Genomic DNA, 27,630 nt, shown 5'->3' on the forward strand with positions numbered 1-27,630 from the left:
ATATTCTATGCCAGTACGTACGCTTTATGTACTCGCATTACTTTATTGTCTAATGCGATACACCTATAACATTAATGTTGAGTGTTTCACCGTGTTTGATCTCGTATACACGAATCTGTTAATTAATTACTCCTCGTCCCACCTCTTGCCGAATACCATTCATAAAATATCTATTCTAACTACCTTAGATTTTCGAGGAGCGCAGAAATAAACATTTATGTATTTTTTTCCGAGTTAAACCATACACTAATACTGATCAGGTATTGTGAAAATATTATAAATTGTTGTTCTCTGATGCGGTGATGAAATAATTTCAAATTTTTATTTAAATAATATTTTTTAGAAAAAAAATGTATTATTGGCAAAGACGGTGATACACGCTGTATACATAACATGTGTATTAGGAAAACAAATTAAAAATCGTTTTGCTAATAGAATGAAAATAATTTAATTGGAAAGAAACTAACTTATTGCACAATAAAAACTGTACAGTTATTACAATTAAGTATTTAAGTAACTGAATTAGGTCAAATACATTTTATCAAAATTGAATAATAAAAAAAAACTTTTTTCACCACATCAGTACCTACTATGAACAATACTCTATTAAATATTGGCCCATCTTCTATTAATATCGAGCTTTCAGCCTGTCAACTTTAATAATTGATCTGTTGTCTGCTCCCATGTTAAGTCTTCACTAAAGATCGTAACGCATTAAGAATACGGAACTAGCAAAAGGATATAATAATTATTATTATATTGGCTTAGATGAGTCTTCTTGTCCAAGAGTTAGTCAGCTACGTGATGATAGTATAAGTACCCAGTTACAATAAAATCATTCAACGTCGAACCAAATGCCATCGCATACTGGTGAGTATGCTGATGCACTTCTACAACCTAAAGCTCTTGTATTTGGATAACACAAATCCTGAAACCATACAATTTATGTACCTACGTAAATTTAGGTTTTAAGCGTATCTAGCATTGGGTAGGTTACTTCAGTAATGGATATTCAATGACTTTATATTTTAATGTGTAGACCTCGAAATATAAATTAACTATAAAAAGCAAAACATTAAACAATATTGTACGTAATTTACAGTAGGTAGATACCTACCTACTGAATTACGTATTTATGATGTAAATTTCAATACCATTATAATCTTATATTGTTTTATAAATTACGAAGAAATAACAAAACTTGAATTGGGAGAGTTTCGTTGATTAGATATACAATATAAAATTATAGGTACCCTGCAATTAATGACAAAATCAACTACGATATAACATAGAATTAAAATTTGCACCAATATTATTATTTGATGTCTATGGTTGGTTTTTCAATTATATTTTATATATAATACCCTATCTATATTAAATTCGACAATAATAATAATTAAGTAAAATTATCATAGTCGTGGTAATAAAATAATAATATGAATAAAATGAAATGAACATAATAATAATTGTTGTAACTTGTAACACAAATTGTTTATTTATACTGGTTGATTTTTGAATATCGCATTGTTCAGGTATTCTATTCGACATGTTTCACCATATTTTCTTCAATAATTGTAAAATTATGCTCTTGTGTGGTGTCTTTATTTTTGAGTTTAGAAGAGGAATGTTCATAAATAAATATGTTTCGCTTTGTAATATTTTAGTAAGACATAAAACGCTATATCTAAATTGAGCAACATCAAACCGGTCTTTTAAATGCCGATAATATGATTCGACTGCATTTTGTAGTTCGTAAACCCGGTCCAGACCAAGAGGCATTTGTTGGAAACATATGTTTCTGACATTGTCGTCGACAAATATTTATGTTACCGCTTATGACGGGAAATCAGAAACATTGTCGATAATAATGTTGGAAACACGTGTTTCCGACAAATTTTCCTTTGGTCTGGACGGGGCTGTATAATAACCTAACCTAACCTAACCTTATTAGAAATTTCAGCCAAAAGGTCTGAAAGACATGTAGGTACTAAGCAGGGATCGAAACCGGTTTAACCGGTTTTCCAAAAAACTGGTTAAAACCGCGGTTTTCTAATTTCTGAACACCGGAACTGGAACCGGAACCAAAAGCTTTTAAACACCGTTTAAAAAACCGTAACCGATACCTAAGACCTTAAAAAACCGTTTTCAAAACCCAAACCGAAACCATAGAATTGAAAAACCGATTAAAATTTGAAACTACTGTCGGTTTCTTTGAATTCCATAAAGTTAATTATATTATTTGTAATTCTACTATTTTTATACGAAGAAATTATTATGTTCGGGATTTATTGATAAAAATCCCAATGCAATTACTGAGTATTACGAAATATTAATATATATATTATTACTAAACTTATGATTCAAATTGCAAATACAAATAATATAGTGTGATGTTATTGTAATATGTATTGAATATAATGTAATAGAATATGATCTCAACTTATATGACAACATAATATTATGTCGAATGCAAAAGTAGGTACGAGGCACCTAAATTAGGTACAAAATATTCAAGTTAATAACACGAAATTAGTTTTGTTGAACGTAAATTTGTTATATCGTATATTGTACACTAATTATACAAAGTAGCCATATTTCAGGGCTTTAGACTCAGCCCTTATAATAGATAATAAAAATCGAGTCTACAGTAATTAGACAGGAAAATAAAATGGACATTTTTGAAAACCGTTCCAAAAACCAAAACTGAAAATTTTCTAAAACCGTTCTTTAAAACGTTAAAATATTTGAAAAACCTTTTTTAAAACCGAAACCAAAACCAAAAAATTTTAAAAACCGATCTTAAAACCTAAACCAAGACCAGAAAATTTAGAAAACCGTTCTTAAGAACTAAAATCGTAACCGTTAAAATTTGAAACGGTTTCGATCCCTGGTACTAAGTCCAAAATGCATTATTTATGTCTCTAAAATATAACCACTGAGTAACTGACTAGAAAAATCTCATATATATTTGTATAAAATGTTTTTATTTGTAATTAATTTTCGGTATAGCTTACTCTAAGTATGTACTAACAATATAATGTTATAAGTTATAACTCAAAAACTCTGACGTTCTATCGCAATCAGATAATACATTTGTCACACAGGTATTTAGGATTTTGAAGCTTTTAGGATACGATTTATTTTTGGCCTTTCTAGTTTTGGTGCTAATGTTTTCTACTGGCAATTTTAAACTCATTAAACGGTGCATACAAATGTGTAAATATACCACAACAGTTATGAAGTGCAGAAGAAGAGCGGCGTGGATATTGTGTTTTCAAATCGGTCTTGGACGATGCATTACGAATTCATCGACACTGACACAATAAATACGATATTTTGTTTATATGCAAGTAAAAAGTACCTAAGCAGCAGTATATAAACCGTCGTGAATAAATGTTTAGATAAATACGTCAGTGTCAGTGACTGTGTAAAATTAAATATAATAATATAATATGTAATATTAGACACGCCAAAGGCGCACTGTAATTGCCGACGGCGGCGGAGAAAACACTGCTGCGCCACAGTCGTATATAATACATATGAATATAAGACGCGGATTCGTCAAAATTATGCTACTTTGTACAATACGGATGATGTTTATAATAATATATAATATACAGGACGATTCAGACGTCTTCGTCCGTTTTCGATTTAATATAGCTCATCGACGGGTAAACTGTAGGTAGACGATCTATATTTTCCGATATTTCACGTATACCTATACCTACAATCCTACAATTAAATTTTGAGAAAATTTTACTTAATAGAGTTCTAATCAGTTATCATGTATTACTGATAAGGGGTGTTCCTCAGTGTTGAACAAATCCAATATCACTTTAAATAAAAATGAAATCTGACAATTTGACAAATATTGTGTCACTGACAAGCTTACCAAGAAACAAAAATTATTATTTACCATTGTATAAGGACGAGGTAGTCGTGGAGTTCTTTTCTTCGTTTTCGTTGTTGTTAAGGGGCAATAAAACAGATTTCTTATGAGTGTTTATAACGATCGTGAATAACTTATATACTGTCTACAGTTAACATTGAAATGGACGAATACAAATAAAAACCCGTGCCCGGTGTGGGATAATATTGACCATATCGTAATATTTTTTAATACTGTATAGTATGTTGAAACCCGATTATTTTACAAGTATACATTATTGTGCCCCACACACTACGCCCTTTAAGTCGATTTTATTCAAAGTCAATGTGATTTTTTATCAACCAGACGGAGACTTGCGAATCACCCTGTATACATAGAACGGCGGCGTCGTCGTTAATTATATCGTGTCGTATAATGCAATATAATGATATTATTATTATTTTATATCCCACTGGATCCCGGAAAACGCGTGCTCTGCGCTGCACGGTCAACGGCGTTTGGGGGCGACGCTCACGGCCCGGAACGCGCATAAAAGCGCCTTGCTCGCTGTCCGTCGGCACCACTGCTGAAACGCGTGTACAAAGTCGTCCGCTCCCGATTCGTGTACGAATCCGACAGGTGTCCGCAGCCCGTCGCAGTCGTGTTCTCCGCTGTCGCCGTAGTCGTACCAAAAGTCGATTTACTTATATTATATCATATTTTGATAACACGTCGCTATCACGATGACGTCGAATCAACTGGTCGTCGTCGGCGCCGCCGCCGTGCTGTGGTGGTCGTGTGCCTCCGCCGCCACCACCGACGTCTCTCCCGGTGGCCAAGTCGCGTCTGCAGCCAACACCGCCGAAGGACTGCCCAGCCTGGCCGATATTTCGCGGATAATCGAAGCTCAAGGGTTGCTGCTGTCGTCCGGCACGCCGTTCGACTTGTTGGAAGCTTGGATGACCGGTGACGACGGTGGCGATCCGGCCGAAGGTGAGACACGATCTGCAGACACACGTCTGGTTAGATGATATAGGTAACTGATAGGTAGGTAGGTAATAAAACTGAAATGCAAACATTACCCATATACACAGTGTCCGACTTTGTGTTATATCGTGTTCGATGGGAAACGTTTTTACGTTTAAGCCTCAGAAACGAATTGTTCGGATAGTTTCACCGCGAGAATCCATATAATTTAATGCTATAATATATTTATACCCTTTTTATTGTACTCACAATTCACAACTTCAAAATATCTACATATTTTTTTATATTTAGCAAGATACTTTTACGATAAAATTTATCTGGAGGAATATATTATATACAATCGTTGTAAAGAAGAACCACTATACAAATGTACTGTGATAATATTATTATGTTGTCTTGTACTCATGTGAATAGAGTATAATGTTTGTTTTAACTTTTTAAACTAAACATAGTTTTTAGTAGCTTAATCAAAGAGTTATATTTACGACACAAATTAGCAGACTATTGCTATTCTCTCGTCCGACTGGATGAAAAAATAATTTTCTTTAGGATAAATATGTATTTATTTCTTGTGAATAATTATTACTGAATTTTCTTATCAGCAAGATTTTTATTTTTATCGTTTCCACAAAATTATTAATATACATTATTTAAAATGTATTTTTTAAACGAGTTTTATATTATTAATTAGGTATTATGGACGGACTGTACTCATTTAAAAGATATTAAAATATTCTTGAGATCTATATGGAAGTCGTAAACAGTGTTAACTTATCTAAATATTAAAAAAAAAACAAATATTAAATTAATGACACCGGTGCCATATTGGTTATAGGTATTTATAGGTTGTCATATAATCTCACCTATGACAACAAAAATATTAGATTTTTAACAAATATACCTTTTTCAGGTAGGTATGTATTATTAAAAGTCTCAAAACTTAAGTAGCTTTTACAAATTTGTTGTTTTAATTTTGCGATCTCATATTTAAGTTCTAGTACCTAATATATATATATAATATGATTATATTTGCATTATTTATTATTATTTAATAGATACATAATAAATATTTATACCAATGGTAGGTTTAATATTAAATATAGCATAAAAATAATGAAACAAAAATGTTCAAAATTCTAAGTCAATATAACAATTAAATAATAATGTTGATTTCACGTGCTTGTTGGAATTTTAAAATTAAGTACTTACGAGCTCTATAATAAAAAACATCATTTATATATTGTGTATTTTCAATAATATACTTCATCATTTTCAATCATTATGTTTTTATTTTTATTGAAACAACGGGTCCTCGCGAGACTCATCATTGGGGGGTGATGGGCTCGTTTAGGAGATAATTGGCCGAGGAATATGGCATGGTAAACGGTAATTTTGTACGTTCCATTGTTTAAAATGCATAAAGCGGACACTTATAAATTGTACAGTCGGGTAAAAAGGTAGATTGCAGAACACGAACACTTTGTACGGTCAGGTAAAACTTTAGATTTCAAAACGCGGACACTTCGTACTATTATAATATACATAGAGTATATATTTAATATAAAAAAGTCTGAAGTCATGACTCATGAGCAGATCATGCTATTAAGATTAAATATTATTTGGTAAATCTAAGATCATACAAAAAATCTATCATACAGTCCAAATAGGAGGGAATCGTGGGTTATTAGTTTATTACCTACCGAAAATAATTTTCTTATGTCATTTTGACATATTTGTATTGTACAACAATTTTTATTTACTTCTTGACATAATTGTTGATAATAATATAACACAATTTATAATCATATTGGATTATTTGATTATTTTGATAATTTCTATATTTTTAAGTTATCAAGTTCCTACATTAATTTATAAATATATTATAGCACCAAGTAATATTTGGCTGTTATCTAACCAGTTAATTAAAAAAAACTTTGATTATTTTGACTAATGTTTATAGGTGCCTACCTACTATTTATTTTAAACCATTTTTAATTTTTACATTTTAATGATTGACATTATAATATATATTATACTTACTACTTAGGTATATAACTTATATTTACAATATACTATGCTTTATGTATATACAAGTATAAAGTGTCTGAAATTAACATTTTTACCCGACCGTACAAAGTGTTCGCGTTCTGCAATGTACCTTTTTAATAGACCGTACAAAGTGTTTGTGTTTCGCATTTTAATGCTCAACCGACGACCATACAAAGAGATCTAGAATCAAATGGAATACAAAACTGATGTAAACCCCATGTTCTCCTGACAAAAACCTTAAAATGAAATTTAGCAAGGTGAGAAGAGGCAGTTAATGAACCAGAAATGAGTAATAAAGAAGAAAACGAAGTTTGTGAAATTTATATGTATATTTTATATCATAAAAATATATCGTATAGTGTTAGTGCGCTAGTGAGTAAGTAGATTTAGATTCTGATCAAGGAATTACATAGTTGACAATTTTATTTGCAATGTTATGCTATTGTTTCAAAAAACACTTTTCAAGGTGATAAAAATGCTTCTTAAGTGTCTCGTTGGAAAGTGAATGCGTCATAATATAGTATAGGTACTTAACGAAAGAGGTCATTGTTTTGAAAATTCTCAACGTTCGTCGAGAAAGTGGTAAAAACATAGAAAATGAGTGAAATGTTAGCTTACTTGGATAAATATTCATCCCATAACTATTTTTATGCATTGGAAATACGTGTATTAGCTTGCTGATAATATTACCATTATATTTTGATAAAAACTAACTCAATTCTTAGACGTCAAATTTTAAAATGTCTATTTGGATTGATACTGTCGTTATAATTAATTTTGTACTTACATCGCACTCGGAAATCGTGAAAAAACCTAGATAAATAATTTTATGAAACAGACAAAATTGTTCTATTTATTTAAAATTCAGTTAATATAAAAAAAAAAGTAACCTAATATTTAATAATAATATAAGTTATCTTTGTATTTAATCACGCTAATTCATAACCTTCTCGTAACTAACGGCCTTTGTCCTCGATGTTAATATTTTTTAGAGCTCAAATAAAAAAAAAAGTATTTTGTATAATCGTCTTTAAGACTTTTAAGATTATCGAAATATCAGAATAGATAAATTTACTCTATACAGATATTAATATTTAATATTAATATTATAATACAAAATAACTTGTAGCGAACTTCAACCAAAAGTCAAAACTATTTTTTTGTAATGTAAAACGATAAACAAACTTTTTTCATGTGCAGTAAAAATAACAATGCAACACTGGGTTATGCTTACTGATGGGAGCGAAGCGTAACGAGTGCAACTAACAAATTAATTGTATTTTGTTCATATTTCTTTTTAATTATAGACATACTTACATATGTTACACGTGTAATTTCTTTCATGATTATATTAACATAATAACAATTAACATTGCCTACGAGTATACAAGATTTTTGTAATTAATATTATGGGGTGAAATTAAAACGTTTCTATAAATACAGGTCGGGAGCAGATTAATAAAAACAGTGCTGTAAGTGCCTGTAACCTTAATTTATTTTATTTAATTTCTGCGATTTGTTCTAGAAAAATTAATTAAATAGGTAACACAATAATTCTACAGTTACTTTAGGTGTCACGTATCACCTAATTTCATCCGTTTCGAAAACATACATAAATATACATATTTTAATTTTTTTTTAATCAGTTTTTATATCGTTATCTTATTTTATTATTAACCAATAACCTCTGACGTAAAGATGTTACCGTCAAAAACTATCTAATTATTGATTTCATACATCATATACCCCTTAAAACGGCATAAATCTGTTAAATTGTCGACCACAATTTTTATTTAAACTAGAAATGGATAAATGTTAATTAAAATATTGATATCTTGAAATTTTCAAATAACATCTTAATATCATATTTTTATTTATTAAAGACATTTAAAGAATGTCCTGTGGCGATACAAACTTTTTTTTAATGACATTATTTTTCATACATTTAAATTTTTAGTGTCTAAATAAAAACGGTTTTCGAGTGGGTTATTTTATTTTATTTATACAAATTAGAACATTATAATCAAATATTCAATACTCTACAGTTATCCTAATTATCCATAAAAAATAAAAAAAAGATAAAAAAGCGGGTAAGTGGATGTCGCTCTGCTGTACACTAGATTACAAGTGGGTCATTGTATAATGGATTGTATTAGACTTGAATTCAATGGTATTCTTCCATTGTATAAGAAAAAGCGGAGACGGTTTGTCAGTCTGGATATTTTATATTGTTATTAATTATTATATTATGTAAGTTGAATTAATATTATAATTTTTTATTCGTTTCTATGGTCATTTTTCGTCATTTTTCTCTTGGCACTAAATAACTATTGATAAAATTCGAAAAATTACCTCTCTATAGTACGATCTTGATCTAATTTGCTAAAAGATAAGGTACTATATTTTGAAATCGAAGTACTCTTTCTGGTAGAAATTTTGTATACATGATATAGAAAAAAAAAAAATAAGTTAACACCATTGTAAAACCACTTGCTTCCTCGCTCCGCTCAGATAGAAAACAACTCGTTTGAATTTATAAATCAACATAATATCATTACTAAAAAAAAAAAATTTTCTGCTTAACAATTTACTTAAAGAAGAGGAACTCATTAAAAAAAAAATAATACTACCGTACAACAAAAGTATTAAGCCGTGAATTTAATACTTGACTCGTTTGTGTTTCGTCCGCAGGTCGGGGGAAAAAACCCAAACCGGCGATGATGGCCATGACGATGGCCGGTACGGCGGCCGCCAGCATGCTGATGATGAAGGCCATGGCCGCGATCAAGCTGTTCATCATACACGCGTTTTTCGCCACCAAGCTGGGTCTGGTAGTCGGCGCCTACCTTTTGGTGTGCAAGCTGATGGAAATGAAGTCGCCGGCCAAGAAGTCGGTGCAGGTCAAGTGGGTGTCGGCGCCCGCGCACTTTGACGAACATCCCCCGCAGATGCCACCCATGATATCCCACTACCCCGACGCCGGCCAGTCGTCTTACGAACCGCAACAGGAGCAGCAGCAACAGCAACATCAACCCACCGACCAGTACGGACCACCGCCGCAACAGCAACAGTACATGTCGTCCGGAGACTTCAACGGCGGCGGCGACATGCAGGCACACTATACGTACGTGAGTCCGGTCACGTACAGGCCGACGATGGTCAACCGCAATCAGTCGGACAACATGGCCAAGTCCGGCAGAGTGAAGTCATAAGACGAAACGGACGCCGGCGGCGATGGTGTATAATTATTATAACTTATTGCAGGTACATAACACACCAATTTTGTTTCTTTTTTAAAAAAAATATTCTCTACTCACCCTGTATACAACGCGTGCTGTATCCCACTACACCCAAGTACCTAATTAATTAATTAACTGAAATCCATGACTTTCAGAAAATCCCATATCAACACACACACGCGCGTCTTTGTTGTTCGTCCCGACTCTGCGTATAGCCAAACCGAATTCGCAACAGTAATAAAGTATTAGGTAGTGAATCGTCCACGGTGTTCCAAGTGTAGAGTGAGATGTATATACAATTCTATAATTTTTTTTCCGAGAAGAATTTTTTAATTATTATTCATACAGATGGTAATAATATACTAAGAATATATTGTATTTTTATTTATTTATTTATTTATTTAATAAGTTATTTATTTATTTATTAACATTTTAATATGCGGACGTTTCGACTCCGTTTTGCTCAAAAAAAAAAAATGTAAAAAAAACTCATAATAAATTGGCGTTTTGTCAAATTGTCTTTATTTAATTAAAAATTTAAGATGATATTGATACATGTCTTGTGTGTTCTATCATTACATACGGTATACGTACATTGGTAGCGGTAACGATTTATTTTGTGATTTAGTACATTCATGCATTTTCTATAAATATTGTACGTGTATTGTGTTCCATTGTATTACTATAATAAGCTAGGAAGGTATACATAGTTACGCAACAGACTATGGAAAGCTATTCAATAAATCCAATAATATTGTGCGAATGGAAAATTACTAAATCACTTAATATAAATATATTATTATAATGCTAAATAATAATAATTATTATTATATGGTTAAAAAACAGTATTAAACCTACATAACATATGGTTTGGTTCACGAGCCATTGACTTTGTTTTAAGACTGGGGTAGACTTTAACAAAAATAAGATATTAATAGTAGGTAGCTATAAATTAATAAATAATGAAATCTCTAATTATCATTCTAAAAATGACTTTGATCGTCTACACTGCCCACTAATGTTGGATTTTTTGCGACCTATGTATATATTTAAATATATTTATAATATAGTGTGGTAGATAGCAAGTTATTATATCATCGATCGCGGGCAGATCGCAGATGACATATAATAAATAGGTACAGCACATTTAAAAACATTTTTCAATACATAATATTATATTGGATATCAAAAACTATCTAACAATTAACGCAATAAATATAATATAAATAATAAATAATAAATAACGTGATTTTCTTGTTTGTTTTTTTTTTTTTTCAAATAAATTAACGGACGTTCAGATAATATATTGAACGCCGGAAGTGAGGACGAGCAGGTGCTGACTAAACGTTCGAACAGGCATAGATACTGCAGTAGAGTACAAGATTTGAGCTCATCGTGTGATGTCTTATGCAGCTACTTATATACCTATGTGTAGAAAACAAAAAAAAAATGAAAAAAGAATTAGATATTATATTATGTATACGGTTTAGGCTCTATTAAACACGTGCCCGAGTCTAGACCTAGACACCGGAACGCCGCCTGTTATCTTAATTTTTGTCTGCAGTTGATGAACTTAAAAACTATTCCAAATGACATGTGCGAAAAAATTATGTTGTTCTTGTTTTACTTCTTGTAGACGTTCGAATTTAATTAGCTCTACATTTTAGCTCAAATTTTACCATAAAATTATGACGTTAAAAACGATTTAACATACATTTTCAACGTCATAATATTGTGAACAGGTACGGTACCCAAGGTACCTAAACGAAATAACGAATACCTACGCTATTTTTATCATCAGGGAATTTGTCATAATTGTTATAATATTGTTGTTGCACGAGATTTTAACACAAAAACATGAATGATTATAGAAATATTTAAACAATACAATGTTGGTCGGTTAACCGTAGTAATAATATGCTTTAATAAAAATGTTTTTCTTCGAGGGAATGTGCAATTGGTATCTCGCGTTACCACCCATTATTAATTATAATAATTAGTGTAGGTACTAGTTAAACACAGAAAACGATTTTTTACGTGAAAAGGAGACAAATAAAATATGCACATAATTAACCAACATAATTGAGTTTGTTAAGTCAAAATATGAGAACGATATAATTTATAGACCGATTATAGTTATTATATAAATAATAAATTTTAACTGTTTAACTTTAAAGTCAATATTAAGTTCAAAAATAAACTGATCGTCATAATATAATATGTATAAGCCCTTAGTCAAAACATTTGCGTGTTTACTTTATACTATTCTATTTAAGCCTGCTGGTTATCAATTCATCATTATTTTTTCGCTGATATAAATTAATTAATTTGTTGTTTTTTAGAAAATGTTTTTCTCTTTTTCCTGACTAAAAATGATCGATACATTTCATCATCATTAATAATATTATAATTACAAAAATCAAATCAATGATGTTCTATTTATATGATATAAAATCAATTTTTAGTTTTAACCTTGAGGATAGTTGTTCAAATCAAACGTAAACCATAAAAGGTCGAGTTATAACCACGGTCACTCAAACTATATAGCGAAGATAGTCGTCTAATAAATTATCTAATTATCTAATTAGGTAGTAAAGAAAACAGCTTGAAGAAAAGTTAACTGATCCATCGTTTAGTCAAGAACTTACCTAATAATTACGAAGTCGTCGTGTCTACTGACCCTGTCCGGAGTAGGCCATGTTGTGCGCTGCTTCCGACGACGAACGACCCCATCCGGCCGAGCTGTAGGAGTCACTTCCGTGGGACTCGTGGTGTGGGTGAGCCACCACCTCGTACGTGACGTGTTTCTGTTGGCTGAATAACTTTTTCAGCCCGATGACGGTGGCCAATAGGAAGGCGAGCTTGCTGACGAACAAAGCTTTTCCTACGAGCAGGGCGAGGACCTTGAAGGCAATGACCTTGAGCATTCCCATTTTCATCATCATGGCCGCCATCATGGGTCCCATGTTCTTGTTCTTACCCCGTCCTGCAACCGTGGCAACAAAAAAAACAGGGTCATGGTAATGGTCAAATAAAAATCATATACGAGATTTTATTTAATTTTTTTTAATTTTACTACATAATATTCTGTGACAAATCGCATTTAAACGTAACTGTGTATATTATATAGTAACTACTGCAATCATCTATAATATACTATGACTATACATAATATTATACATGCGTTCTAATTTAGACTGGGTGGCTAGAGAATAGACTTTTAGCTTATTAGAGAATAGTAATTACATGTATATGTTGGTAATAAATTGTATGTGATCGGAGTAAAAGATATATTATAATCTGAAGCAGTGTGTTTTTAGAATCAAAATAAAATTGTGCATTAAAAAAAAAAAAAATCGTTTGAAAATATAATCGAAATTTATCGGAAGTATCATTGCACACATTCTCACTTATTATATTTTAATGATATGCCTATGAATACACTAGAATCCGGTGATCATATCAGTCGTTAGACCATACTTGAATCTTCCTCAAGAAATTGTCTGTGATGATTGTGGTGATAACAGTCAGCTATATTATATGTACCTATGCTATTATAGTCGACCTATGGTGCGGTACGACCCTACACTGTTATTGTTATTATTAAACTACTTCTGCCCCAATTATTGTACACGCGTATATAACTCGTCTGCAGCTGCGATGCTCCGAATCCACAAAAATAATAATAATAATATAATGTTTCACGCTGATCCCCTGGTAACCTAACCAGCTATGTTTCACGCTGGTCACCGACCGGATTTTTACCGTCCGCTAAGATTCTAGAAACATTCCCAGATCCGTTCGGACCTGCCTCCATAACGATATTATACCGCACATTATGTATATTGTCTACATACACATTTATATATAAAATATATAGGAAGGTAACTAAGTAGGTAGGTATATACTTTTCCGAACGGCGGTAGTCGTTCGCCTCGTCCTCCCGCCCACCCGCGGGTAATCGTTTCCATTGTTGTCAACTCTCGGACGAAAATTAAACGTTAATAATTCGAAAAGAAAAGTGCATTGTGTCTATAACCTAGTTGTATTGTTGCTCGTCGTCTGCCAGCGTACGTATGAGTGTGAATTCCCCTTGCGCATGTGGGGTTATGCGTGCGTGCGTGTGTGTGTGATGATGATAATTGACGATAGAGAATCGATGCGAAAACTATGTGTCAAATCGTTACGTTCCCGTCACGTAGGTACCGTGCTGCGGGAGAGAATTTCAAATGATAATATAATAATATTATTATTATTATTGTCATGTGGTTGACGACGCGACGTGTGTACAACTGTGCATGCGATGATGGTGTGTGTGTGTGTGTGGGAACGTATCGTAGGTATATTATATTTAATATCAACTCGCGTACGGTATAGATGGAAAAATATCGAACGGACCTATGTCGAATTCGATCAGCGCGAGGTGTACGTACGCGAAAACGACTTTCTGAACGGTCGTAAAATCTGTCTCGGAAAAACACACAATAATAATATATTACACCTATACGTACGTATACGATTGACGTTTTCATCGGGTGCCATATTATTGATGCGCCGTGCCGGACGAAAGTAAAAACATTTCGATTGAAATATTTCGGAAATGATTTTACACGCTCCGACGAGTCCTGAAATTGTATTGAATGGCGCGCGAAAGTGCTTAATCGGTCGTTATAATACCTAACCATATGCGATCGTTTGCGGAGCCATTTCAGAATTATTAAAACAATTATTAGTCTTCACGCGCAAATGTCACTCCGCCGTCGATAAACACGATGGAAAAATAATTTATATATTATAAAAGAAAAACAATAATATTTGACGTTGCTCTTTTTTTCTCTAAATCCTGTAAATACGATAAGCCTAATGTCCAACCGAGACGTCGGTGTTTCCTCGATGGGAAACCGAGAAAGGAAAATTGAATATTAGCTGATAATTATATATTTTTATGGCTTTCAAATAATCCGTTTGACTGATAACGGTAATTGCCGGACAAAATAATATATAGGTATCGAACATGGCAATCAATACAAAATCAACTGTAACGTAAATGTTATATTATATTATGGTATGAATATGATTTAGGCCAATTAGTACAGACGACGCGTCTTGAAATTGTTCACGTGTAACGACACTATATACGTATTATACAGTATATTATTATAATAGGTATACTTTACTAATTGAAAAAAAATTGTAAGCATATACCCATTGTATATTTCAGACGATGAGCGTAGTTTAAATGTATAACATTATAGTTCAAACCATAATATATTATAGTTTGTATGTTAAATTATTAGGTACAGGAAGTGAAAGTAATATTTTAGTATAATTTAAAATTATTATAATTATTATTAATAATAATGGTGACGGATATGGTACTGGCAATGGGTACTCTTGAATGGTAATCGTCGTTTGAAGAATCACTCGTCTGAGTAAACAGGTAATGAAGGTTTGAATTTACGGCCATATACAAATCAAACACGCGATATAGTCACAAAGTAATAGAACTATTATGGAAATACATTTTTTTACACTTTTTCCAATCATATAGATTATAGGTATTAAATTACTATTACAGTTGGGCCTCGATAATTCGAATCTCAAGAGAAATAAAAATAAATTTAACTTAATATTTATTTTTTTAGTTATAATACACCTTAACACAACTTAAAAACATTTCTAGGGGCAAGGAAAAAATTTTGGTTATCGAGGTTCGAATTATAGGGACTCAACTGAATTATTATATTATTTTATAATTGCTGAAATAGTTGTCGATTACTTCAAACCTTTTTTTTACAGCATATACAACAGCTGCATCCATTGATTTGAACATCGTAAATGTTGAATTTTAAATATTTTATTAAAAAAATTTTGAATATGAAACATGCACTACGAAATAACAATAATCATTGATTGGGAATATTTTAAATTATGTAGTTTAAATATCTTATAAAAAAAATAGTTACGAATATGAAATACACGATAATATTATACTATACAAAATTATTATAATCTTATAATTTTATTGTTTTCATTCACCTGGAACCTCAAGTTACTGATATGTATAATATTCTAAATTTGTTTTTTTTTAATGAAAAATGTGTATAAGTACATGATATATTTAAAATATTAAGAGTTTACCTAGGTAAGATAGGTAAAATAATAAAATATTGTCATAATTATATATTATATTGTTGAAATAATGAATATTATCAATTATAATGTTGTTAATCGTTAAAAAAAACCATTTAAAAATAATTGTAGCAATTAAAACCGCAATTACAAAAACTCATTGGTAGGTATTTTAGAAATTAACAATATTAGTCTAATTCTCACACTCGGTAGAACGGGATCAATAAATTTAATCAACACTTGTTCCATTTTTTCTTGCGTGCCTATACCCACAGCTCATGCGAAATTATTAATATGCTGTTCACCATAAATTGGGGTCTACAATAAATAATAATATTTCTCAACTTATGGTCTTATAAAAAAATACTTTATGCGAGTTTCCTAAATATAAATACCTACTGAAAAGCACAGTTGCAGCATATGGAGTTGGGTAAAAGTAGGGTACTAACTGCAGTCAATGATAATTACATCTAGTGGTAGTAGCTAGGAATGAAATCCGAAACACTGAACATGTGAAACAAATAATTACCATGATGGGATAATATCCATAATATTATATACCTATACTTACTATCCGATCATTCGGGAAATATTGTAAAAAATCTTAATATTGAGTGTTATTATTTACGTATTTTTTTTGGCTTTTATGAACATTTATTGACTTTGTTATTTTATATTTATACTTACTAATAATTAGTTATTACTTATTATACCTAGGTACATAACTAATATAGGATATAATCCCTATAATCTGTGTATTTTTAAAAAACAATATCTAAAATCGATTTCGATTGCAAAAAAATAAACATTTAATACGTAGAACACGTACCCACCTGTAACCTTAACCCTAATAGGTAAATGGCTAAATTGAATCACATTTTTCGCCATGACGTACTAAATTGTACTGTCGCGAAACAAAAATAACTAACACCGGCAATAGTTATAATATAATAAATTTAATATCATATTATGCTCACCGGACTCGTTCAAGTCTTTGCCGGACCTGAACGACATGCCGAAGTTCAGAGACCCGTCTTGTTCCGGGGACGCGGACACGACGAAGTCGGCCTCGGGCAGAACCTTGATCTTGAGCGCCCGGGATTGGACATACCTCCACAGCTTGTCGGCCATCACCTCGCCGAACGCCGACTCGTCGGTGTACCCCCTGGCCGAGCCGTCCACCGGGACCGACGCCTCGCCGGCGGTGGCCGTCTCCTCGGCCGGTCCGTCCTTCTTGGCGATCTCCATCATGTCGCTGATCTCCAGGCTGTTCTTCTTCATCAGCTTGTTCATGTACGTGACCAGCTTCAGCATTACGCAGCTGGACACGTCCCGGGCGCCGCACTTGGCGTTCAGCTTGCGCATCAGCTCTTCCTCGCGTATCACGTACGACGGCTTGGCGTGTTGTGCTTGGTGGTGCGGCTGCGGGTGGAGGTTCACGTCGTTGTCACCGTCCTGTTGGTCACGCTGCGGCGGGGGCGGCTGCTGAGCCACGGACGACGACATTGGCGAACCGGCCACCGACGCGACCACGGCCACCAGGGCGAACGCAGCGACGAACTTTACGGCAGACATTGTGCGCGAGTGCGGCGGATTAAACGGCGACGAGCGGAATGAAATCGAAAAATAAGAGTTTTCCTTGCAGCCGATCAAACGATATCGCGGCGCCGCTCGAACGATTCACGATGGTCAGGTGCAGATAACGTTGTAAGCGTTTGCGGCGGACGGACGACGCGGACTACCGGAAAACTGGACGCGAATCGAGCGAATAATGAACTCATCGGCCGGCCAGGACCCCCTTATATGCCATTTCGCGAGCGGCGACGCAACCGGTCTTTCACTCGCCGCCGCCACGATTCCCTTTCTTCCGGCCCATCTTTGTTCTCATACCAAAAGTAAAACGAGCTATAATATACGTCCGAGAGCATATTATTACGACTGTAATTTAATGCGACTTAGAGCCCAGAGTTCGAGAATTTTTTTCGGGTCACGTGCCGGCGTTTGGCGATCTAAGTTTTAGAAAAATGTGTAGGTAGGTACAATATCAAATAGGATGTGCGTGACCTATGGACATAGGTACTTTAGTCAGGGGTGTCATTTTTTTTTTTGAAGGGGGGAGGGGGGTGCAGGGTGTACATTTGCACCAACTTTTTTTTAAAACGCCTTCTTTCGCCTTCAACAATAATTGTAAGCGCCGATATACCCAAGTGTTTTATATTATTTATATTTTATATTTTTTCAGTATTTAAAAAAAAAAATATGTTGTACTAATTTTTAATTTCCAAAAATATTTGATGTGGTTTTGTGGTCCCAAAATATTATAACATTGATAAAATTATAACACAAATAACATTGTGAAGAAGGGTACACGTGAAATAAATTTCTGGTTTTATTAAGCATGATTAAGCTAACTATATTATATATTTTGAGTTGCAGGGAGAACATAAGTGTAGATTGGGTATTTTATTAAAAATATTCTACCCATACATTGATTTACCAAGTGTAAATAACACTGTACACTGGTATCCTCAATATAAAATAATTACATTAAAAGTACCTATACACATAGTTTGTCGAAAATAGTAACAATATTGTGATATTTTTGTCTGACTTAAGTTCTTTGAAGAAAAACGAAAACATTTTTTAATATAAGGTTAGAGGTGACGTGTTTTGTTAGTTTTAAACGCGTTGAACACAATAAGCAACATTATTATTGCTTCAGCGTATAAAGGTATTAATTATTGTCCTCTGTTTTGATTTTATCCACGGATTCTTTGTCGAAAACGCTACGCTGACGTTAATGTTGAGAAAATAATTTTAGTTTTTAATCTCATTAAGATCAAATTGCACAATACGCACACTGTTTCCCTATAAGTTAAACAATTTGATTAATTTACTCCGAAAAGCATAGCTATTATTGTTGTTGAACATATTTTAGTTAGAAATATATACATTTACGTGCCTTCATTTATGACATTTTCTAAATTCTGTAAAAACCATTACAATTAAATAGAATTTACCATAACAAAATACAACATTGTACTTTACAATATTAATTGTAAATAATCTAATAAATACTTTATTCTTATGTTCGAAGTCTCGAAGATAATGAGTTATACATATAACTGAACCCAGGTGGTAAACAAATATTTGGAATGAGTAATATTTTCTAAGCGCAAAATATCATATCGGGAATTTAAGAGTTCTAAATTTTAAACATTTTCTAATTATTGCCTATTAGTAACTTTATTGGTTTTCTACTATTTTTTTTTTTTGATTTGTTTTCATTAAAATGCAATATCAAACAATGATATAAAAAAATTGCACATGTTGAAATTTGGCCAACGTTTCACCTTCACTTAGTCACCCCTACACAATAATACATAGGTAGGTACATTATCAGTTTTTTCGGCTATCTTGTCATTATTTATCTTTATCAGCATCTTGCTATCGGTGGCACCCGTCGTTATTATAAGTTAATAAGATATAAATTACTATATTGTACTTAACAGTGGAATAATCGAAAATTCTTTATTTTTATTTTCAAAGGTAATAAGTTATACATAACTGGACCCAGTTGGTAATCAAATATTTGGAATGAGTAATTTTTTCAAATTGCGAAACACTGTAAATGTTCGGGTCCAAATTTTTCAAATTTTATTATTTTATGACTATTTATTGTCAAGAAAAAATTAAAAATGTTTTCCACTATTTTTTTTCTATTAAAATGTAAGATTGAACAATGATAATCAAAATCGTCAAAATTTGGCCGACCCGTCACCTTTGGCACGCGCCTGCCATGATAGGTTTTCCACCCCTGCACTATACATAGATAGGTTGATGTATCATCATAATCAGATTCTCGTAGCTGCAGTAGGTACTTCATGTATCCGGCACGTGACCTTGTTATCGGCGGCACCCGCGGTTATTATAATCGTTTGCCATATTATTATTATCGTCATCGCACGCCGCTTCGGTCACGTTGAAACCGTCGCATTCCGATATTATTCCATTATATTATTATAAACGATAATTTCGTATTACTTATTGGATACTATATATATATATATAGGATACACGTGCAGCAGCAGTGAACATATTATAGTATAAATACGCGTAGGTAACTGCTCACGTCGGACCGCTCTGCAGCCAGTTAAGAGACGATTCCCGAGCACTCTGTTGTAGGTATATAATATAATAATCGTAATCGATGATGATGGCATATAGTCATCGGGACGGTTAAAAAATAATTCCGACCGTTAAAATAAATAATTATCATCGTGCTCGTCAAATCGCCGACGAGACGCCTCGAGTTCTGTATAATGGCGGTGGAGGCGACGGCGAAGAAATATTTTTCCGTTCGAAATCGCCTAATCAAATATACGCACACGGATGAGAAACGAAAGAAAATCAATTATTTTCGTGCCGCTAAATTACATGGGATTGGCGGCGAGAATTCGTTCAATTAAAAACACTCGTTACTTATAATATGTATATATAATACCTATGGGCGAACTCAAAATGTAGGTACACTAGACTCGGCTAGGTCGGCGCCGACGGATGATGCGAAGCAATCGATCATTTCCATCTGTATACAAACACAACGAATAACACTTTGATCCGTCACATCAATGGCCTGGATACCGAAAGTTGAAGAATCTGTTTTTCTCAAAATAATTGATAAATATACGATGAGTTGTATTTTAAATATTGGAGAATTTAAAAACTGATCTTCTGACCAAAAATTAGGTGCTTGTGAGTTGCGAGTTATATAAATGTTGGTATCTTTCTCAAGACACTACTTACATTTTGGATCAGACATGCACTGCCGGATTGTTGAAAATGTAGCGTTGTACAATATTATGTTTATTATTTATGCAGACTTATCTTCAGCTATGGCTAGTTTTTGATTTTATGATTAGTTAGCTGCAGCGTTAAGGTTCTATACTAGAGATGGAAAATCTGTAGCACTTGTGGCCAATAAGGCACGCAAACGATTTAAATACTTATTATATATTAAATTTTATTTTTAATAGTAAATAATAAGGTCACAATTTTTTTTTATTTATGTAAAGGTATACATTTCATATTTTAATGGCACGCAGAAAAAAATTCATGTCATTTTTGGCGCGTAATTTTAAACAATTTTCCATCCCATTTATATACACTTTTAAGATCAATATTTTTCGGGATAGGTACTTAATATAATATTATGATCACTAAATTAACAAATATCTACTTACATATACTCAAAAAATATTGTATCACCAGGGGCGGACTGGCTATTTTTGGCCCGGGGTGCAAAATTAATTAGGGGCCCGTATTTTTTTTTCAAACCCACCTAAATTACGAAAGAGTCCTTAATTTTGTAAGTAAATATAAAAAAAAATTAAGAATAACATGTTGTTTATTTGTAGAAATGTTGAAATATGGTATTTTATTTTTGTTTTGTATAATACCGTATTATACCATATAGAACCTTGCTGGAACTTAAATTTAACAAAGGTAAAAATGGAAAAATGGCTAGAAGGCCAAAAAACATTTAAAAAACACATAATACAAGAATTATCTTAGACCTAATTCACCAAATTAATATTTAGTCATGCTACCATGATGTAGGTACCATATGTCCACATACCTTATGACTAGAAATAACTTAAATTTAAAATATTTTAATTACAATTCACATTTCATAGTATATTATATTCTTAAAATATCAAATAAACTTCAAAATAAATTAGGACTTGAGTAACCTTATTATCTGCCAACTAGCATATAAATTATATAGGTATTTACTAACTTTTTGATTCCACACTTTTTTCTTCTTATATGTACCTACTACGTACTTATATTTAACGTAAGAGATTTAGTGAACTAAATTATATTAACTAGATATATATAGAATATAGATACCTATTATAATTATAATAATATATAACCGTCATTCAATAACATTTTTACTTTTATGCAGTTATTTTATCTATATTTCTTTTAATTACGTAGACATGTGATACGATGACACGATGTAATATTATAAATATAATAACAACAGAATATTGTAGATTTCTATTTTAAATTATCTTTCTATTCTACATTACGATAAGAGTCAAATAAAAAAGGGCCCGACTGTGGTAATCCGGGGCCCGGATCATAAATACGAACGGGGCCTGGGGTGCTACTTGGTGTATAGCACCATGTGGTTCAGTGGTGGACCCACAGGGGGGGGAGTCAGCCGACCCATAGTTTTTTTCCCAACTAACTGCAGTTAAATGTGGCCCCTCAAAATGGCAAACTATATAAACATTTTTTATTTGAAAAAATTAAGTACGCTGACGTATTCAGGGGAGAGGCACCTGCCCCCCTGTCGATTTTCTATCGACAATTTTTTTATGCAACTACGAGTATAAATGAAAAGTTCAGTTAATAAGAATAATACTACCAACCATTAATTATTATTTATTATAATCATTATTGTTTAAAAATGATAGTATGTATGTATTATTAATTAAAATTAAAATTATACAACTTATATGTGCCCCCTCTATCAAAATATCGAAGATCTGCCCTTGATTATGTACAATGATCAATAATAAAATAATATTAAATAATAATAATTTATAAAATGTACACAGGCTCAAGAATGTTTCTATACAATTACAAATATTATTCTATAAATGTATAAGTATATTATGATGTAGAGGTATATACAGCCGTGAAGACTGAGTATTGAAGTAAAATTGGGCGTACGAAATCGTGCCTAAACTTATCAACTTATATTGTACCTAAATTCGAAGAACAAGTGTATAAGAATATGTTAGATATATATTGAATAAGATTTTACGAAGTTGACTTAGATGAAATTGATATACCGTTCATTGTGTTTATAGTTTACCGACAAGTGTATGACAAAACTATTTAAACTGGAGTAACTGGACCTTTAAAATTAAATGAATAGTATTGAAGTTATCATGATATCACGAGACATGGTTTCTTTGTATCCAAATTTATATACTTTGTATAAAATATTTTATACACTTGCTGTCAGCAGTGCAACTGCAGAAAGTAGTCTTAGCTGTCTAAAACTTCTCAAAACATACCTTCGCTCAACTATAACTGAAGACTGGCTATCAAATTTGGCCATGTTGAGTATAGAAAGCAACATAGCTCAAACCATTGATTCTGATAAATATTAAATAGTATACTATTAACAGTATTAATAGTACATTTGCGCTAATGAAAAAGCGGAGAAAATTATTGTAATGTTCAAGTTCCTTAATATTATTTTCATGTAGGTATTATAAAATATACATTTCATAAATGTATTATTTTTGACTTTTGTATTGTATTAGAATTTAAAACCACTTTCTATATCTCTTGTGAAAATTAAATCAGCCGTTAAAAACTAAAATAAAATAAATATACTGCAAATATACGTATAAAAATAAAATAATAAATATGTATAATCCCTTCTTAAAATGATTTAATATTTCAGATACACTTTTTAATTGAATAAAAATTTTAATACAACAAATAAAAATAACAATTAATTAGGTAAAGCTTTACTTCTAAAGCTTGTAAGTAAATTTTAAATTTTACTTAAAAATTTTTCATTGTCACTGACTCATGTAATATAGTTATATTGAATGTTGGTATCAAAATAAATAACTATAATAAGGTAAATCGCGAGCGCATTGGGTGACTTTGTAATACCTAGTTGGTTGAGGTTTCTATACAGTGGCCTCTCGTAAGTAAGGCAGACCCACAATTCTAAAATCCTGGGTACGCCACTGATGTGGCTTATCATTTGATTTACCTGGGTAAACTAACACCGTGATGATGTGAAAAACCCAGAAACGGCTAAAGGGGTAGGTTGTCACAAATTATGACCGAATATAAGTGTTTGTTTGTTGTTTTTTTTTGTATTTTCTCAATAGATGATATTTTGAATAATGTGACAAAGATCAATTAAAAAATAAATAATTGACTTAAAAAAATTAATTAATTAGTAAAATCTGTGACAACCATACTCTCGGTCTCCATACAACCGGATTTGATAATTTAATATTTTAAATTATCGAAAACAACCATCTCGCCGAGATCACACGCATTTATATGAATAATTGCGTGTAGAAAAAAAAAATAGAAACACACGTTGATACCTACTTCATTTGTGTGTAATTTATTTCGTTTCCACGATATTATAGAAGCGATTAATTACGACGAGCGGAGTTTATAAAAATGTTCTCAGATTTTGCATATACGGTCGGCTGTGATCTACTTTTACATATTTTCATTTTTATGTTCGTATAAAATCGTAAAAACACCGAAAACCGATTGCGTGTTTTATACCCGTAAGTCGCGGCAGCTATAGGCACATATAATATAGGTACATATAATATAGGTACGTATTGCAGTGTAGGTATATAATGACATTTTCTGTGCGTTTGACACACATTTCGATCAATTAGGTACAATAATGATAATATATTTTCTATATAGTAGACATAATTTTCTATCCCAGCCCGCAGGTGATTTGTATAATTAATTTTCATGTTTGTTATCGTCGATAATATAATTATCACACGCGGCGCGACATGCGTAGATCTTAAAAATATGATATGTTTTTTTCGATCTATGTGCATCATACACGATAGCGGCACTTTCGGAGTAATGCAATCCTTTAAAATATACTTTTTAAAAGTATTCAAGTACAGATCTGGATAATTATTTTAAAAGTTATTTAAAATACGTTTTTGAATGCAAATGGAAATACATTAAAAAACGTATTTATATAATATATATTAAATAACTTAAAAATCTTTATAAAATATTTGGTTTGCCTTATCAAACAATCGAATCGATTTCTGTGTTTTACTTAATTTTGAAGAGCTAAATATTGTTAAATACTCGACTTTGTCAAAGTATTTGAATTTTCAGCTGGGTATAATTCACAATAAAAAGATATTATATTACACGAAGATTAAAAAAAGAAAACAACCTATATCGTAAATTAAAAAATATAAGTATTCGAAAATTAGTATTTTGAATTTAATTACAGACACTTCGAGAAACTATTTAGTGTTGGAGTACTTAAAAAGTATTTGAGTACTTTTACCCAACTACTTTAGAAAACCCGTGTAGGTACTGCAATAATATTAAGTGTAGGTATAGGTATATGAGAACAGTATCATAGACGTCGGGTAAGTAGGTACACAGATGATACGATATGATGATGCTGTAAATTACACGCCTTATTATATCCGAATCGAGGTTTGGACGTGGAAAACACATTATTAGTGTTGTATTATTATTACGAACGAGAAGACGGATTATCGACGCGTCGCGGCCGCAGTGTCCGATAGTAACAAAATCATCCGGACTCGTAGAATGCGATCATTTTTGCGCGAGAGCTGATAACCACGGTGTAGCCAAATTTTGTGTATTATAGGTGTATACCGCATATTATATTGTTATATTGTATTATTGTGTACGGGTACCGCGACCACGGTCGGACCCACAAAATATATTTTATATTTTTAACTATGGACGCGCGACTATATTATTATTCTCTCAGCCGTTGTGTTATTGTTATGTCGTAAATCGTGATCAAAATGAAATCGTCGAGGTTTTATCGTCGAAATTCCTGACTATCGATAATATATTTTAGACTATTATGCAAATTGAATGACCGTATACCGGTACCGTACACAATCGCCGTTGACACACAATGACAATATTTTTCCGATAACTCTATTTTGTTCAAAATACGATATTCTGTATAGTTGATCTCTTTTTTGGCACTATATATTATTATAATGATTTATTATCACGCCCACGTCGTTTGTGCGAACACAAAACGTGTAGATCGGAAATTCGTGGCGATTCGATATTATACATATATTAATGATATTACACGGGTATTCAGTGTGTCTACTTGTCACTTGAAATACCTTTAATAATATTTTTGAATTGCGATTATTATCATAATAATATGGTTACCTATTAAGTTTTGCTGATTTCTTTGTACTCAAAATAAGTCATACAAGTAAAACACTCTGTAGTACTTCAGTCCTTTGCGGTCGGAAATAAATGTAAGATTTCTTCATAATATATAGCCATAGAGGTAGGCATAATATAAACTTACTATATACAACAGAAATTGCTCGGCATTACCCACAGCACATCATTTGCCTAAAGAATTTTATAGTTCGTGACCAAAATTATCGGTGACTATAGGTTTGACCCATTGACCGTCGTTGTGGTTAACACCAGGATCCGTTATCACAGCATTATCGTATCCTGCTGCAAATACAAACAGACAACCGACAGTGCCACATTGCAGGTTTCGGTCATGACTTTTGAATCCGCGTTTGGGATTGACGTGTCAGACGGTGCTTGGATTTTCGTTTCATGTGTCTTTGTTTTTGTATATTTGGCATGGAAAAGCAGCTTTCGTCAGTGAGTCGACTTGCATGGTAATAGCTAGCGCGTCTCTTGGCCACGTGCAAATACACGGGGTTTGATGTAATTGAAGACACGGTAGGATAGTTATAATATTAAATTATAATAATTGCAGGATCGTTATGATCTTATATACACAAAATTCGTTGTAACAACTAATAATCTTTAAGTAATTTTAAGACAAATGATAAAATGTTAACACTAGATGAAACAATTCCCATAAAAACTTCATTTTTATATGGTTACAAAGTGTGGAATAGAAAAATTATAATAATAATAATAAGATTAACAATCAAGAATTTGGACTGTAGTCCGTGAATTCCGCGGGTAAACGAGAAGATCCGTTTTTCAAGTGGTTAGGTTCATTAAAAACATAACTTTCAACCTTTTATCTCGTTTTATAGTAAGAATGTTTACAGTTTTAAGATACTTAATTGGTGCACAATACGTATAATGACTAATAATTATTAATAAGTGACTAATAACAAGCACTGCTAACACAATAACGAGTTCACGTTTCCAATGTTCAAAGTAACTGATGTTCGTGCCATAATTATTAAATTTAGGTTGTTATAGTATACAATATAATATTTTATCTTTATCGTTACAATTTTATCTTTTATATTTTATAATTTATCAAACACAGTATAAGGAATACGACAAAACGCATAACGGTCCAATACGGATTTGCATCACTTTCACTAGTTCGATGTTAAAACATTGATAAAATAATGTAGACATTTTTGGAATACCTAGAATAAAATGTAAATAATAATATCATAATATTTATGATGCATAATATTACTAAACACAAAACTACAAAAGTAACGTTAAATGTTAAATATTGTAATGCATTTTTAAATGTTTGAACGATTGTCTAAAAATAAACCGGAC

The 27,630-nt window shown here is 32.1% G+C and overlaps 2 protein-coding genes across 3 annotated transcripts; one reads left to right on the plus strand and one right to left on the minus strand.

Annotated features, from left to right (window-relative positions):
* Positions 1 to 4,041: 4,041 nt before the first annotated feature.
* On the plus strand, positions 4,042 to 10,510 carry LOC100569007. Its single transcript, XM_016803881.2, has 2 exons — positions 4,042 to 4,861; positions 9,596 to 10,510. The coding sequence occupies exons 1-2, from the start codon at positions 4,612 to 4,614 to the stop codon at positions 10,114 to 10,116; spliced, it is 771 nt and encodes a 256-aa protein (XP_016659370.1). The 5' UTR covers positions 4,042 to 4,611; the 3' UTR covers positions 10,117 to 10,510.
* A 132-nt stretch (positions 10,511 to 10,642) lies between these two features.
* Positions 10,643 to 18,056, minus strand: LOC100160620 (uncharacterized protein). Of its 2 annotated transcripts, none has more exons than XM_008184255.3 (3): positions 17,253 to 18,056; positions 12,792 to 13,129; positions 10,643 to 11,568 (listed from the first exon to the last, which is right to left on the minus strand). In XM_008184255.3, the coding sequence occupies exons 1-2, from the start codon at positions 17,848 to 17,850 to the stop codon at positions 12,816 to 12,818; spliced, it is 912 nt and encodes a 303-aa protein (XP_008182477.1). In that variant the 5' UTR covers positions 17,851 to 18,056; the 3' UTR covers positions 10,643 to 11,568; positions 12,792 to 12,815.
* Positions 18,057 to 27,630: the final 9,574 nt, after the last annotated feature.

Source organism: Acyrthosiphon pisum, chromosome A2, assembly GCF_005508785.2.
Source record: "Acyrthosiphon pisum isolate AL4f chromosome A2, pea_aphid_22Mar2018_4r6ur, whole genome shotgun sequence".
Classification (NCBI taxonomy): Eukaryota; Metazoa; Arthropoda; class Insecta; order Hemiptera; family Aphididae; genus Acyrthosiphon; species Acyrthosiphon pisum.

What these genes read in the sequence shown, in the direction of transcription:
- LOC100569007 (XM_016803881.2), top strand. Translation starts at nt 4,612, where the DNA reads ATGACGTCGAATCAACTGGTCGTCGTCGGCGCCGCCGCCGTGCTGTGG. An exon ending in CGGTGGCGATCCGGCCGAAG is followed by an intron (nt 4,862 to 9,595) that starts GTGAGACACGAT and finishes TTTCGTCCGCAG; the next exon opens with GTCGGGGGAAAAAACCCAAA.
- LOC100160620 (XM_008184255.3), bottom strand. Translation starts at nt 17,850, where the DNA reads ATGTCTGCCGTAAAGTTCGTCGCTGCGTTCGCCCTGGTGGCCGTGGTC. An exon ending in CAAAGACTTGAACGAGTCCG is followed by an intron (nt 13,130 to 17,252) that starts GTGAGCATAATA and finishes CCACGGTTGCAG; the next exon opens with GACGGGGTAAGAACAAGAAC.